At 35.2% G+C, this 17,092-nt stretch overlaps 1 protein-coding gene across 9 annotated transcripts in view; it reads left to right on the forward strand.

Moving 5' to 3' along the window:
- LOC105143768 (band 7 protein AGAP004871) overlaps positions 1-17,092 on the forward strand; it is a 364,599-nt gene that overhangs the window by 311,966 nt on the left and 35,541 nt on the right. Inside the window, exon 8 of one of the 9 annotated variants that reach the window (XR_015546297.1) lies at positions 284-6,922. The exons of 7 other annotated variants lie outside the window; for them this stretch is intronic. Coding sequence is in view for 1 of the 2 variants with exons in the window: in XM_087410054.1 (XP_087266180.1) it covers positions 7,955-8,041 (87 nt within the window). In the remaining variant the exon portion in view is untranslated. Of the gene's footprint in view, positions 1-283; positions 6,923-7,954; positions 8,411-17,092 lie in introns of those variants that run through there. One more of the 9 variants, XM_087410054.1, reaches the window with a different exon arrangement.

Consider the following 17,092-nt stretch of genomic DNA (forward strand, 5'->3'; position numbering starts at 1 on the left):
CGCATCATTTAATTACCTCATTACTTACACCCTCACGTCACCGACTAATCAGCGCGCCATTTCCTAAACAAGTCACGCCCCTAGCGGAGGTGGAGTGGTAGGGGTTTGTTTTGACGGCCCATGTGGCTACCCATATATTACTTTTATATATTTTAACTTATTAACTTTTTCTGAAGTTAAAAATGTACACACATGTCATATTAAAATGATTAAAATTCACTTACTCAAATCCAATAAGTTTTATGTAGATACTAAATTTTAATTATTTTCAAATTTATTACAGCCAGACGTTGGCAAAAAAGTCGGTACAGTCCGAACAGCCGCCGATACCAGCATGGAGAACGCGAAGGTCGCAGAAGTCGCGAAGAACGCGGAGGCTGCGAAGGGCATAGGAATTTTCAAATAAAAAAAATTTATATTTTTTGATTTAAAATTAATTATCCTTGACAATAGATTTGATTAATAGATTTAATAATTCTCAATTCATCCTCATCATGCTCCTTCGCCTACATAATCTTTTTAATGAAATCCGACAGATCGCTTTTCACAGGTACATAATGGTCGCGTTCAGCAGATTCAACTGTTGCGGAGCAGGTCCGCTCGCTGCTATTGGATGACTAGAAAAATACACCGATAGCTGCGAGAGAGAGAGAGAGAGAGAGAGAGAGAGAGAGAGAGAATGTGTTATTTATTAAGTGCTCTGGGACAAGTCCCCTCAAGCGCCTTCCTAAATCGTTACAAAAATGATATATAAAATAAGTAAAAATAAAACTAAAAACAGAATAATATATGTACATGCATAGGAAAAAGATAAAAATAAGAATTGAAATTGTAAGAATATGTGCACACGCATAAGAATATGAACAGTTACTTAGATACAAATATAATTGACACTGTAGGCAGTCCGAGAGCATTCTAGCAACATTACCAGAGACATCAGTCCTTCTCTATATTTCCTGAAGTAAATGTACATAAAATCTCCAGATGAATTCCTTTATAGTTTTCGATTGGCGTATTTCAGACGAGAGATCATTCCACAATCTAAACGCTGTTGAGCAAAAAGATCTCTTAAATAATTCGTTTCTATACTGAGGCACGACTAATTAGCAGAGGCCCTAGTCACTTTCTGCGTAACAGAGAACCGAAGAACTATATTAGAAAAGAGAGATGATTGCTCCAAAGTGATAATATTGTATAAGAGATAGCCAACAAAGTACTGCCTTCTTGAGGTGATCTTGATCCAACGATTTCTTCTGTAGTAAGCCGTAACATGTTCATCCCACTTAATATCATGTATAAACTTCAGGCAGGCATTTAATGCTCTGTAAAGTTTTCGATCCTGTTCAGCAATAACATCAATAAGAACCACACAATAGTAGTCGAAATGAGGAAATGCCAGCGCGGTGATAAGTTTAATCCTTAAGGTTTGAGGCAATAAGTACTCACACAGCCTCAGCTGATACACTCCCCAGATTGTCTTGATCACTCCTGAAATATGCTCATTCCAAGAAAAATTATTGGAAATTGTGACTCCAAGGTACCTCACATGTACGGAAAATTGAACCACAATTCCTCCAATCATCATGTCAGGTAGTGATCCATTACTTGAATCCATTACATTGAGATATCTGGGGATACCCATAATCATACCTGTGAAACATCTTAGAAACATTCAATAAAAATCCGTTGTTAGTCATCCATGGCTCAATGCGAGTGATATCTTCATTCACTCTTTCGATAACTTCCCGTAGATCCCGTGGCTCGCAGTGCAGATACACAAGCAAATCATCAGCATAGAAGTTATAGGTGCAATGCTATAGAATTTAAAGTCTGTCAGGTACAGACTAAAAAGCAAAGGACCGAGAACTGATTCCTACATCAATGCTAATAGGAGCTGAAGCTGAAATAGCATCCGTTGCACGATCATAGACCACCTGCGACCTCCCAGTGAGATAAGACCTAATCCAGGCAAGAGAAGAGCTGGAAAAGTGCCTGTTAGACAGTTTTTGAATGAGAATCTGAAGTTGTACTCTGTCAAATGCTTTTGAAAAATCAAAAAAGATAGCAACTGAAATCATTTTATGATCAGCCGTTAGCCTAACATCTTCAAGCATTCTGACACGTTTGTGTTGAATGTCCTTTTCGATATGCTGACTGACAAGGATCAAAGTGGTTCGTAATTCTAAATAATCACAGATCTGATCACAGACTAACCTCTCAAGAGTCTTGGATAAAGCTGGGAGAATAGAAATAGGTCTATGTGAACTTAGTGTTGAACAGACGTAGAATTTTTTATTTTGGGAACTGGACAAACAAGAGCAGACTTCCACGGCTCCGAAAAAACTCCATTCATAAGTGAAAAGTTGAAAATGTGTTCAATTATAGGTATTAAGCATGAAAGAACTAATTTTATCAATTTAGGTGATAGACCGTCTAAGTCAACTGCATTTAACCTAGGTTTACAAAGCGCATTATGAATCATCAGTGATGTAATATAACTCCAAAATCACTGTCGTTAAAACCGTATGTATTCCGAGTGACAGCCCGAACATCTGCTGTGTTAATGTCAACAGCAGATAACACAAAGAAATTATTCAGATCATCAACAAAATGAAGAAGAGATCATCTGATTTTTTTCTTTAACAAATCTCAGATGACGGAAATGCTTCCACGTATTAGTCGGATTATCAGATTGATTGAAGATTGCAAGATAGTAATTACTCTTGGCTGTTCGGACCCATGACTGAATTATTGCGCAAACTCTTAAATTCATGGTAACTCACATCATCTCTTCTTCTATGCCACGTCTAGCCATGTCTCTCTCCCTCATTGCCTCCTTGAGTTCTGCAGTGATCCATACAGTATCAGGCTGCTCCTCGCCCTGATGAAGTGGACTGCAAGGTTCATAACGAAATGTTGGCATTCCAAGAATGGATCTGGACACAGAGGAAACCCATGAAACGCATAATCTCTTTACTTCATTAGTATATTATTTTAACCTGTACAGTTGTAGGAGATGATGGTACGGTATTATTGGTTATTAAAATACGAACGTGGTTCGATAAGTCTAGTAAATCTTTATAAAATGGTGTAACAATCCATTTGATGACGTGACAACTGAAAACTCTTTAAACCATTCTAGGCCAAATGTTAGCCAGAATTGATGCGTTGTTCACGTTTGTATCACTACTAATCATTTTAAGCAAGTGAAAAATTTTGCAATTGCCGCGTATAAAAATTTCGAATTGATTCCTCATCCACTTTATTCCTCATCCACTTAATTTTGCATGCAATGGTTTTTTTATTTTTATATGCGGAAACTGTTTAATTTCTCGCTCGCTTTAGACGATCACACATGAGCAATGCATCAATTCTGAAATGATTTGACTTGGAAGAGTTTGAAAATTGATATTTTCCGGATGTCATGTCAAAAAGATTTACTCATAAAGATTTATCAGACTTATAGAACGACCCATATAGTTTGAGTAATTTGTGTTGCTCTTGGATAAAAACGTTGCGAACCTAATGCAGTTGGATGATTTCCTGTATTTTCTAAAGAAGATGAAATTGTTCCCATGTCGAAAATTTCTTCTGGTATAGTTTCGCAACTAACTCTATAAATTACGTAAATAAATATTAAAAATATAGTTATTAAAAACAATTTCTCTATTATCAATTCTGCATCCAATTTAATCTCTAGAAAGTAAAACTTTTATCAATTTGTTGTTGCACATTTAATTTTTCTTTATTTAAAAATGGATTTTTCCAATTAGCACTCATTTCTGGACTAGAATTCAATCGGCGTACTGGATTTCTAGAACGTCGCGTATCTATAAAAGATTTTCATTTTTTTAGATATATTTTTTGAAAATCATAAATAATAATACGCGTCGTATGCTCCAACATGCTCTCACCTGTTCCTATGATAGCAGGAGCGGGTAAGAATAAGTAGGAGCATGCCCGGTAAAAAATTTTTCATGCATGAATATGTATAAATCTAAAATGAACAATGTGAAAATTATCTCTTTAATAATTTTTTATGTTATCACATTACTATTGTTATTTCTATTATACATATTAATGTATGAACAATTTTTTACCGAGTGTTGAAACGTGCAACGCGAACAAACTTTGTATATATATATATATATATATATATATATATACAAGGGTGACATGAATATACGGCCCCACTCGTCCCGAGCAGGTAGAGTGGACTAAACTAAGTAGAAAAATTCTCTACCATTTTGTAATGGTAAAAACATTAATATCTCGTTAATTATTGCGAGCATTGCAAAATGGTACAGGACTTTTCTACTCAGTTTAGTCCACTCTACCTGCCAGGGACGAGTGGGGCCATATATTCATGCCACCCTATGTATATATATATATATATATATAAAATTTTAATAAATAGTAGCATATAATGAAAATATATGGAAATGTATTATATATAAAATATCAGACTGAGGAGTTGATGAAATAGTTAATGGTTTTTCCGTATTTTCTTCAGGCATGTATTTGCGGTTTTATTTCCACAGAGTTTGTTTCATTGACCTTTTCTATTCTCTCAGTTCGTTCTATAATTCTATTCTTGCTTCTCTACGCAATGATTTCTGGTTAACCTTGTTACTGGTCATTGTGTCAACTACAGAAACGGTAATTGTATTTAATAGCCGAAATGTCACTTTTATCTCTGTATAAAATAGACAGGACAATATAAGCAAAATAATCGATGAACAGGAACACGCCAATTTAAACAAGAAAATTTCTTTTAATTCAATAAAGAATAACGGTCCAAATTAAATAAATAGGGCTATGAATCACTCAAGTTATTATGAGTAAAACTATTTCTATCAACAATCTAAATTTTGTACAGACGTTTCGATCTCTATCGGATCATTTTCAATGTTAAATAATAAACTAAAAAATATTACCGATAATTACGCAAGATGTTCACAAATAAAAATATAAAAAGCGCATATTGTACTCGCATGTTGACAAGAGGAATTACGGCAGGAAACGACTAGATACAAACAACTTCATATCGGAACTTGATGTTAGTCGAATTCAGAAATCACATAATAATCACATGAGGTCTATTATACCGTAATTTTCTTCTCAAATTTACAATAAGTTGATACAGTGAATTCAATTTAAAAAAGATATATACACGCTTCATGTTCTTTTTACAACTGCTGATTAAAGTTAGATCGTCCAAATTAATTGAAAAAAATTGAGTACTAAATGCAATTATAAAATTTAGCGATATCACAAAGATTCTTAAAATTATAGAACTCTGAGATGTAATGCCAGAACATTTGAACTGTCATTTCAAAATACTAAATATCATTTTAACTATCAAATGTTGGTAGTAATGTGATTATTATATGATTTATGAATTTGTCTAACATCAAGTTCAAATGTGAAGCTGTTTATATCTAAGCCGTTTCCTGCTGTAATTTCTTTTGTCAGCATGCGAGTACAACATGCGCTTTTTATATTTTAATTTATGAATATATCTTGTAGTTACCGATAACATTTTAAAATTTATTATTTAACATTGAAAATGATCCGATAGAGATCTGAAACAAAATTTAGATTGTTGATAAAAATAGATTTACATAATAACTCACATAATAACTTGAGTGGTTCATAGCTTTATATTATATGATTTAAGAAAATTTTTATCAGTTAAGAGAATATTAAATTTCTATAAAATATCACTTTATTGCAATACGCAAATGTAATCAAATATATTTTTTATACCGTTCTACTTTTGGATTGGCATCCTCGAAAATTTGATTAACAATCTTAAATCTTCTGCGTGTCATAACTACCAATCTTAATCGATTTCCTAAATCTTGTACCTCATACACTTGAGCAAAAGTTTCAATTGGATCATCTAAGCTTCATTTAAGCTTTAAACATTAGCTTCATTTCTGTATGAATAAATGATATATTAGAACTGAAATAATTTACACTATATATACCATTCACATAATTATTAATTTTGATATTTATATCAATATAAATTAATGCTAGAGAATAATTTGAAGGAACTTATTCTTCGATTTCTTCAAGAAAACTCCCACATAAGGCTGATTTAGCTATATCTTTCTACATATTGTATTAGGGTTCCTTTTCATGCGAAAACGCTCGTTTTCTAGCGGCAAGAAATATCGAACTTAACTTTGTAATCTGTAAAGAGGAGACAATAGATTTCTGTGTATATCACTATGTGTTATTGATTTTAGAATTTGAAGTTCAATGTTTAATTTAATTATTCACATAATATTACAGTAAGTCAAGTAAGAGCGTGATCAAGTTAATTTATTAAAAAACTGTGTTGCACCATTTCATGTTATTAGATAGGTTGAATAGGTTCGAATAGTTTCATATGATATATCTAAATCTTTCTGCTTCAATTTTGCTTGTCCTTGATGCAGTGTTAAGCCAGGATTCCGTGTTAAAACAGAGTCACTATTTTTTTATCGTCTTTTTTGTCCACTTTGCATATCGAGCCATGTTCCGGTAAATCATCGACATTTTTTCGCCACATTATATCGCTGCACTCACCACTGAATGATTTTGACTTTTTCATATATTTAGCAGCCGCTAATTGTGACATTTTTGAGTGAGTGCAGAGGAACACAGCTTCATAGCGTGATACGTATTTGGTACTCATGGAGCTTAATGTGATTCTCTTAAGAAAGTTCAATAACAACTGAATGTTTCTTGATAGTACATCAAGGACAAAGGTGCCCTCTATTGATTCATAATAGATTCAAGGCGATTTCTTTTATTAGCTTTGAGTAAGGCCGACCACGATCTTACATGACTTATTGTATTTAGAATAAAATCTTAATAAAATTATACTCATTCGACGCGTTTTTACTCAAACGAAAGAATCTAGCAAAAACCGTGGCGAGTTATTAAGCGTTAAAGTTGGAGACTTTAGAGGTTAATATATATCTGTCATCCCATCATTGCTTTAAAAATATAAATTCGCTGCTTTAAAAACAAAAATCTATTGCTTTAAACACAAATTCTTTGCATTAACAATTTTTTAAAGGTCGGTTTCACCAATGTCAATCAAGCTTAATCATTACTCGCCAACGTTAGAAAGAAACGATCTTTTTAGCGTCAACCATAGACTAACTTGACCGTAAAGATGAAATCACACGATGCTCGATTTCTTGAATGATAAGCATGCACGCATGCATACTGCTATGCTTGCTTTGATGCATACAGTCTTTAATAAATAACTATGAAATTAGCAATTATTTTTTTTTGATTGGTGCATGCAAGGAAATAAAATTTACTATGAAGTAATTCATAATAAATATAAAAATCATGTATGCAGCGTGCAACGTTCAATGTATGTACAAATTCTAGCATACAAGTACATCAGAGCATCGTTGTATGCATGCTAAATGTTACGAGCGTCCGGCTCTAGCGCTCACGCACTTCAGCCCGCAGAAATGAATAACACGGATATTATAAAAAGAATAAGAAGAGTTTATTATGAAATGAACACAGAACACACAACACACACGCATACACGCACGCACGCACACACATAAAGCTCAGAGCACACAATCGATGAGAGAATAAGCGGATCGAGAGACACGTCCGAGCGCAGCGACGGCTCACGTCCAAATCTGCTGATCTTGTTAAATAATAGAGCCACGTGTCGCTAGATAACGACTTTCAGGACTTCACGAGTGGCAATCTACGGTGTTGGCACGGGCGTAATACTGTCCCCCTTCTCTTAAATTGTCCGACAATTATGGTTCTTTCAAGAACGTTGGTCTCTCAAAGAAATTCAGAGTTCCCTTCTGACTAATTTCCTGCTCCCTACTGTGCTGCTGCAAATTTTTCTTGAACTTTGATCTCCTTGAGGTCCGACTTTCTTCTTGAGGTTTATTCATGAGGCTTTCTTCCTTTCCAGGTAGGACCCTTCTTCAATTTCTCCCCGGAGGATAGCTACTCCCCCGCTAGAACAAAACCCGCAAGGGGCATCTCCCCGTCTTCATGAAGAGAACTCTAGGATCCTCTACTTCTTCTCTTAAGGCTTTGCATTCTTGGTTTTTCTCTTTTCGGAAAAGGGGGAGGGATAAAAAAATGATATACTGCAGTACCTCTGCTCCCAATCCCCACCTCAGCATTCGCCCTCCATCTCACGGAAAAATCACGGTTCAAAAACTGCGGACAAGCAGCTTCTTCTTAAAAAAAAAAGTAGGCCGCACGATTGAAGCACGTTCGTTAATGACTTCCATGGAAGATCAGGATTGACTATGAGGTGTCCAAAACGATTTCACCGAAGCTCCCCGAAGGGATCCTTTCCGTCCGAAACCGCGTTATGTGCTGTACGAACGTGAACTCTGCAACTAAGAAAGAAAAATAACTCACGCAGCTTACACCATAAGATTACAATTCTTTTTAAGTGATAGGGCTCCGATTTGTTAATTTTTTTAACTTGTTTCTCCTAAACGTCTTTCTAAATAAAGCGCCAGCTTATGAATAATGAATGAATAACTTTATTTTTATGCTTGTTCGACTTGTAGATACAGTATACAACATCGCTAAATTTCTTAACTACAAAATATGGTCCTTTCTAATTGCTTTGCAACTTGGAAATTCGCCTCTTCTTTCTTCGAGGATTATATTAGGTGTTGGAATTAATTCGTAGCGTTTTTTTAATGAAAGAATGTTATTTATTTCACATGAGCATTAAAAAATACATTAATGAAAGTACTTCCCATCACTTTCTACTACTTTTGACCATCTTTCGGGCAGTGAATGAATACCGCGTCGGAAGAACTGTTCATCTTTAGATGAAATCCAGGAATCGAACCATTTTGTACAATCTTCGTAAGATGTGAACTTCTGCTCGCACAAGCTGTGAGCTAATGATCGAAACAAGTGGTAGTCGCTAGGTGCAATATCAGGAGAATACGGCGGGTGCGGTAGCACTTCCCATTTAAGTGTTTCCAGGTATGTTTTTACCGGTTTTGCAACGTGTGGGCGAGCATTGTCGTGCAGCAAGATGACTTTATCGTGTCTTTCGAAGTATTCCGACCGTTTTTGCTTCAATGCACGGCTCAAGCGCATCAGTTGCCGTCGGTAGAGATCTCCAGTAACGGTTTCATGCGGTTTTAGCAGTTCGTAGTATATGACACCCTTCTGATCCCACCAAATACAGAGCAGGAGCTTTGAGCCATGGATATTGGGCTTTGCCACTGATGTTGATGGTTCGCCGGGCTTAACCCATGACTTTCTGCGCTTTGGATTGTCATAATGGATCCACTTTTCGTCACCGGTAACAATCCGATGCAAAAAACCTTTTCTTTTCTGCCGTTGAAGCAGCAGTTCGCACGTGAGAAAACGTCTCTCAATATCCCTTGGTTTCAATTCATATGGGACCCAATGTCCTTCCTTCTGGATCATGCCCAAACTTTTAAGACGTTTTCCTATTGTTGAGAAGTCAACTTCCAATGACGTAGATAATTCTTTAAGTGTTTGACATGAGTTTTCATTGAGCAGTGCCTGCAAATCGTTATCTTCAAATTTTTTCGGCTGACCAGGTCGCTCCTTGTCATCCAAGTCGAAATCACCAGCTTTAAAACGTGCAAACCACTTCCTACACGTTTGCTCAGCCAGAGCATGTTCACTATACACATCCACTAAAATACGATGAGCTTCAGCTGCACTTTTGTTCATATTAAAGTAATGAAGCAAAACTCCCCGCAAAAACACTTTATCTGGCACAAATTTTGACATATTCAATGAATTATACAGTATTGTTATTTATGATTTCAAGAAAGGTTATGTACGGCAAATGACGTCCTATGATAGATGTTTACAATGTATACAGAACTATAGGTAACAACGAAATAGTGTACTGCTTGTGCCATCTCTTGTAAAACGCTACGAATTAATTCCAACACCTAATATAACCACACTTCCCTCCTCAAAATAGATCTGTCTAGCTTTAAGATTGTACCAGATTTTTGTTCGTGAAGATTTAATATCTATTCGTTTCTTTACTCCTTCATGAATTTTTTCCAGCTTCTTTTTCACTTTTTCCATAGTAATCTTCCGGAGAACTAACCTTCTCAGTTTTTAGTGGACCGCATAACAAATCAGTCGGTAGACGGAGATGGGCAAAATAAACCTCCACTGAAGTCATTCCAATAGTTTCGTGTTTGGATGATCTGTACGTCAGCAGATATAATCTGGGAATCCAACGGGGATCCCAGTCTTTTTGATTTTCGGAAATGAATTTTGCCAAATAGTTCAAGATGATTTGATACTGACGTTCTACCTGTCCGTCCGACTGTGCGTGCAAAACGATTGTCCTTATTTTCTTCCCTAGTAAGCGTAACAGTTCACGAAAAATTCTCGATTCGAAGCTTCTCTCCTGATCAGTATGGACTTCTAGAGGTACTCCTTGCCTGGAAATAATTTGATTTAACAGAAAGATTTCTGTTATAGTTTTAGATCTGACATTCTTTAGCGGAAAAGCTTCTGCCCATTTAGTCGACAGTGACAAGCAAATATCTATTTCCAGCAGAAATTATCGGTAGAAGGTCGAGAACGTCCAATTGAACTCTTTCGAATGGGACTCCCACATTATATGTCTGTAAAGGAGATTTTCCTTTACCGGAAGGATCTTTTTTAGCTAAACAGATCTTGCACATTTTGCACTATTCTTCTACATCCTATTTACATGTCGCCCAATAAAATCGCCTCCGTACTTTGTCAAGCGTTTTATTGATGTCAAAGCCCATCTGCAGGAGAATTATGTAGCTCTTTCAAAATATGCTATAAACTTTCTGGACACAATTAATTTGGAAGATCGTTTTCTTCTCAGATTAGGGATCTCTTATTTCTTATAGAGTACACCGTCTTTAACTTCGAGAGAATCCCAATAGGACCAATACATCTTGGTAGAAACATCACTCGCCGTTACTTCTTACCATGAAGGGCATCCCACACCCACTTCTTTTTTTGATAAAATTAAGTAAAATGCAGGGATCTTTCATTTGCTCCTTATGTTAATTTTCGCAGCTATCTTCTGCAAAAATCATTCTTCTAACATAACTTTCCTGTTTTGCGGCTTCTTTTAGTTCCACGTTAGCACAATAGCGGCATTGATCACTCGCGCATGGCCACCTCGACAATTCATCCGCGTTTTTATAGATCTTTACGATAATCAACCTCGAAATCGTAATGTTGTAATCTTTCCATCCAACGCGCTAACTGTTCCTCTAGGTCTTTAAATGACAACAGCCATTTAAGTGAAATGTGATCCGTCCGAATTAGAAATTTACATCCATATATTAGGTGCGCAACTAAGTTCTCGCTGTTATTTTGATGCATTTTCATCAAAATAACAGCGAGAACTTAGTTGCGCACCTAATAAATAATGATGGAAAAATTTCACTGATCGTACTATGGCTAAAAGTTCACGTCGCGTGACGTAATAATTTCTTTCGATTTTACTTAATGTTTGAGTGAAATATGCAATCACTTTTTCTATACCGTCTTGCTTCTGCGATAGGACCGCGCCAATTCCCTCATTTGACGCGTTTGTATCTACAATAAATTCACCTTCCCTTTCAGGGAATGCTAATATCGGCGAAGAAGTTAAAGCTCTTTTTAAATCGTTAAAAGAACTTTGGTGTTTCTTTTCCTAAACGAACTTAGCTTGATTTTCTGTTAGTACATAAAGTGGCTTTGCCAACGAAGAGAATTCTTTTACGATAATATGAGCAAAATTCAAGGAAACTCTTTAAATGTTTTTTATTTTGAGGGATTGGCCAATTCTTCACAGCATTTATTTTCTCTAGATCTGTAGCAATGCCCTCCGCTGATATGTTGTGACCTAAATATTTAATTTTTATTAAAGAAAACACATTTTTTGGATTAATTTTCAAGTTTGCTTCCCTCAAACAATGGAAAATCTTTTCTAGGTTTAACAACATTGCTTTAAAACTTTTACCAAAAATAATCACATCATCAAGATAGACTAAGCAAGAAAAGATAACCCTTCAAAATCTGCTCCGTACGCTCATTGTACGATCAAATGTAGCGGGGGCATTACAAAGACCGAAGGGCATAACTGCCATAATTCGTTACCATAATTGAAAAAGCTGTCTTTTCTTTATTTTCTGAACGAATTTTAATTTGCTAGTATCCGCTTTTCAAATCCAAGGTAGAAAACTAATTGTTATCCGATAGTTGGTCGAGAATATCATTTATTCTTGGTAAGGGGTAAGAATCTTTTATCATAATTGCGTTAATTTTGCAATAATCCACAGAATCTTATTATACCGTCCTTCTTTTTAATTAGTATTACTGGCGAGGTCCATGGACTGGTGGATTCCTCAATTACCTCTTGTCTTTCCATTTCCATAATAATTTTGTCCACCTCTTTTCTCATTTGCAGAAGGATACGACGAGATATTTACTTGATAGGAGAAGAATCTTTCACATTAATAACATATTTTCCAGATTTACAATTCCTCACAATAACATCATGAGAAAATACATCACAAAATTCGTTCAGAAAATTGACAAAGTTTTCTTTTTCGAGATTCCCCAAACAGCGCGAGCTCTCCTCAAAAAGCGTCATCAAATTCAACGGAACTCCAGCAACCGCATTACTTTCTACGCGAGCGCATTTGAAATCAGTGTCAATATCAGAAACTGATTCGAGAAAAATGCAATCAAAAATATTTTGTAAATTAAGTAATTTAAGAAAATCGACATCCAGAATATAATTATCATTTAATTTGGCTATTAACATCTCAACACACTTTTACAAGTCGAACTTTTACTATGGTTTTGTTGATTGGAACTTATTCCCTCGTGGAATATTTAACATTAAGGGAGACCGGGGCTAATAGATTCATTTTTCAGTTTTGAATTTTTACAGACAAAATTAAAAGACTTATCGAAAAAATGAATTCTACACGAGTTACTATATATATTTGATAAACTAATAATATTTTAATAATAAGGAGAATCTGATAACTAATATAAAAAAAAATACATTTTTTTCTAATGCATTCTATCTGATTCAACTAGCCTCGAGATCGGGGTAATTCGACTAAGATTATTATAATAAAATAAAGATTGCAATGTATTTTAAGCTACATCTTTAGCTACATATTAGGTGTAGTAAAAAAAAATCCATATTTTTCCAATAGATTTCTTTTTACTACACCTAATATTAATAAAACTTTTATAAATATATTTTAAACACAAACATTCGCTTCGCAGGGCAAACAATACTTCTTTTTGCAAAATTTGTTCATTGCAAAAACACATCGAATAAGTCTAGTTTTTGAGATTAGACATGAGGGAACTAAACTTATAACATTTACTACTGAGGAAAATTTCTTTAAAGGAATAAAATTTTGAGTAAGTATTATAACAGTCGTCAAATGAGTCATACAGTTCCATGCTGTGATTAGTCTATTATCCCCATCCTCAATGGGAATTCTTTTATTTCAGTCAAGCCTTCCCCGTAAAGCTCGACTATTTCTTGTTTCCTTGGCTTTGCCAAGACACTCAGAACGGAAATGTCTCTCTTTTCCACATTCCCAACATTCTTTATTATTTCTATTCCCCTCAAAATTTTTATTCTTTGGAAATCTTTTGAATTTCCATTAGATTTGTTCCCTTCTCTCTCTTCATTTTTTTCTTTAGTTTAACTCTTTTCCTTTTTAATAAAATCTTGTTTTACCTTGTTTTCTTTCGAAATTTAAATTATTTTCTTTCTTATGTTGAAAATTATTTTCTTGAATCAATTTAATTGCCTTCCATCTTTCTTTGCTTAACGACGTTATCCCCTCCATTTGGATTTCCGATGAATTCATCGGAAAGAGCGGAAACCAATTGTGCGTGCGACTTTATCGCGAACTGAATCGAAACACTCTGGATATGCTAACTGTGATAACCTTTCTATGTCAGAAACCCACAGAGGTGATATTTTCTCCGAATTTCTGTTTTTTATTAGTAAATTGCGAATAATAGTTTTGTAACGAATGCGTCTCTCCGAAACACATCTCCATCGACTTTAACTCTTCGAATTGTAAGTTCTCTAAATTTTGTATGCTTTCTATTATAAAAAACTGCACGCGCTTTGCCTCGCAAACACGATACTAAGACAGCGGTCTTTGTTTCCTTTTTTCAAAAGGTTCACGTGGGCAATGAGATTGAATTGCGCGAAAAACTCATGCGCAAAAAATGCATGCCCCCCACGAAGCAGCGCAGGCGGATCGAAACGATCAATACTCCCGACCGAATGCGCGGACAATTCACGATGACTCACAATATTTGTATAACTGGAGGATTTACATCGGAGTTAATAAAATTGACAGCGCTCGCGACCGGATTCAGGGAATGCGATTGACAATGCTCGCGATGGAATCAGGGAAATTGACGACACTCGCGACAGAATTGGCATGCACAACGTCATTCGCGGCAACAACGGAACGACCATCGACTTGGGAGAGTGGATTATTATTGTAAACATTATTAGAGAGACTTAGCTGGTTTGCAGGAATCCCTCGCAGTTTTTGCGCAATCTTCGGATCCCGTTGTCACAACGTCGCCGCAAGTTCGGCTCTTGTGACGTTTTTCTATGACGTTTTTCCTCATGCAGCTGCTGTATCTCTTGTAGAACAGTTTGAAGCGTCAATGCGACGGAAAATGCTTTCTTTGAAGCGGCTCGCTGAATTGTCGCTTCCGTCATTTGTTCCAATTCTCGCTGTGCTGACGTTTCCTGCGAACTCTCCATTTGAGCGCTTTTCGTCATAATTGGCGAACGAATTATTATACGATCCCGAAGGAGCTCCCAAAAATGTTACGTCTGAGCGTCCGGCTCGCGGAGACGTTCTCGCGAACGCGTTCATGCACTCTGACCCGCAGAAAACAACATGGATATTATAAAAAGAACAAAAAGAATTTATTACGAAATGAACACAAGACACACATACACACACACACGTAAAGCTCAGAGCACACGATCGATGACAGAATAAGCGAATATGCAAAATATGCAGAAAGCATATCTGACAGTGCTGGCAATGCTCGCTGACCATGTGTGATGTAACCATGCATTGCTAGCGCCACATTTGCCTCTTGCGCCAAAAATTCTAAAAAGACATTACCCTCATTCCATAGCAACGATTATGATGACGACGACCACGTTTCTTAATTTTTTCTTAATAAAAGTTTCAGATTCGCATTTTACGTCGCAATATCTCCGCTCGTAGAGCACGTAGAGAAAAAATAAAAACACTTTCATTATATATCCTTAGCGGTTGCAATCGATTGAGCACACTTAGAACTTGATCGGTTCAGTCCTTATTGAGATCCGATAATCTGGATCTGACGCAACTCGCCGGCTCGCGTAAAGTGTCACTGCGCGTAGCTTAGCGCCGAGACACTACCAGTGTCTCCAGACACTATAGTGTCTGTAGTTCGAATGAACTACAGAAATACATTAAGGTATATAAAGACCCTCGTCATTGTCTGTCTAAAAATAATGTAGTTTATAAAATTAATTGTAATAATTGCGATGCATCGTATGTAAAACAGACTGATAGAAAGCTAAAAACACGAATTGCTGAGCATCAAAATCATATACGCTGGAACACATTTTCCCGTTCAGTTATAACCGAATATAGATTAGATAATGAATATGATTTCGATTGGAACAATATTAAAATTCTTGACAAAGAACCACATTACAATAAGTGGTTAATTTCTGAGATGCTTCATATTAAAAAATAGAAGAATAGCCTTAATCTTCAAACTGAAGGCTTACATAAAGCATACATTCCTATTGTAAACAAATCTAACTTTGCGTTGTCAAAATCACACTAGTTTAAGTATTTTTCTGTTAGGATTATATATTATTTATTACTACACTGATAGAAAGTTGATGAGTATCATCGAATTACATTTTTTGACATATTGGTGAGTGTTCTACCAAATTGATGTATTTGCTTGTTTTTTATTTGATGTTAATTAATGAAATTTATAATTTTATTAGAATGTCATGAAATCCTGTTCAATCGGCATTCCAAACTTTTGACGAGCAATTTCGATTCCTCTGTTTAACGTTCAATTGTTCACATGACATGCAAATGATGTATTTTTTTCACAATCAACACTATTAAATCATAGTAACATCTTTATATTAAGTAAATATCTGAAGAGGGTCTAATTCAAAGACTGAAACATGTAATAGCGTATTTCAATTATAATCGTAATTGTTTAGAATACAGTATGTAATATTTATTTTCTAATATATAATTTAATTTGTTATTGATTCTTATATGCCCTATTATTATATTTATTTCGTATACTCATGGGTATTAATAATCTAACACTAACCCAACCATGTACCATGGTTTGATTAGGGTTGTTATATCATGAGATTGTTATTATTAGGGTTGTTATATTATGGAGTAACATATTCACTCTGCTAAATCAATAGACAAACTTTTATAGTGCTTCAACACAGCGTTGTTTCCTTATCAATGTTATTGCAGATTGTAATTCAAATATGTGTACAAATACAAAGGCAGCTCTACCCCCCCCCCCCCTTCAAGAGATGTATACGACTTCCATAATTATATTATTACACATAAGTTTTAAAATCTATTTTAAAGCAAAGAATTCTTGTTTTTCCTTCACATTTTATTCATTACTTGACGATATTTCATTTAATAGACATAAAAAAGCAATTAATTTAAAAAATTATTATATGGTATACCCAATATAAATGAATATAATGAATATAATGAATATATTGAAATATAATGAATATATAAATCATGGTATGATATGGTTGGATTAGAGTTAGATTATTATTATAATACTCATGAGTATTTAATAACCTAATCCTAACTCAACCATGGTACATCAAGGGTGAGGTCAACTTATTATTCATAAAAACATTTTCATTAATAACTTTTTAATGAATAACGAGCGATGGAAAAGATCAATAACTTTGACCTTCTTGAGAGTCAAGGTCAAGATCAAAGTTACTTGGAGGTCATTTGGA

The sequence above is a fragment of the Acromyrmex echinatior genome, chromosome 10, assembly GCF_024713525.1.
Source record: "Acromyrmex echinatior isolate Ae372 chromosome 10, ASM2471352v2, whole genome shotgun sequence".
Classification (NCBI taxonomy): domain Eukaryota; kingdom Metazoa; phylum Arthropoda; class Insecta; order Hymenoptera; family Formicidae; genus Acromyrmex; species Acromyrmex echinatior.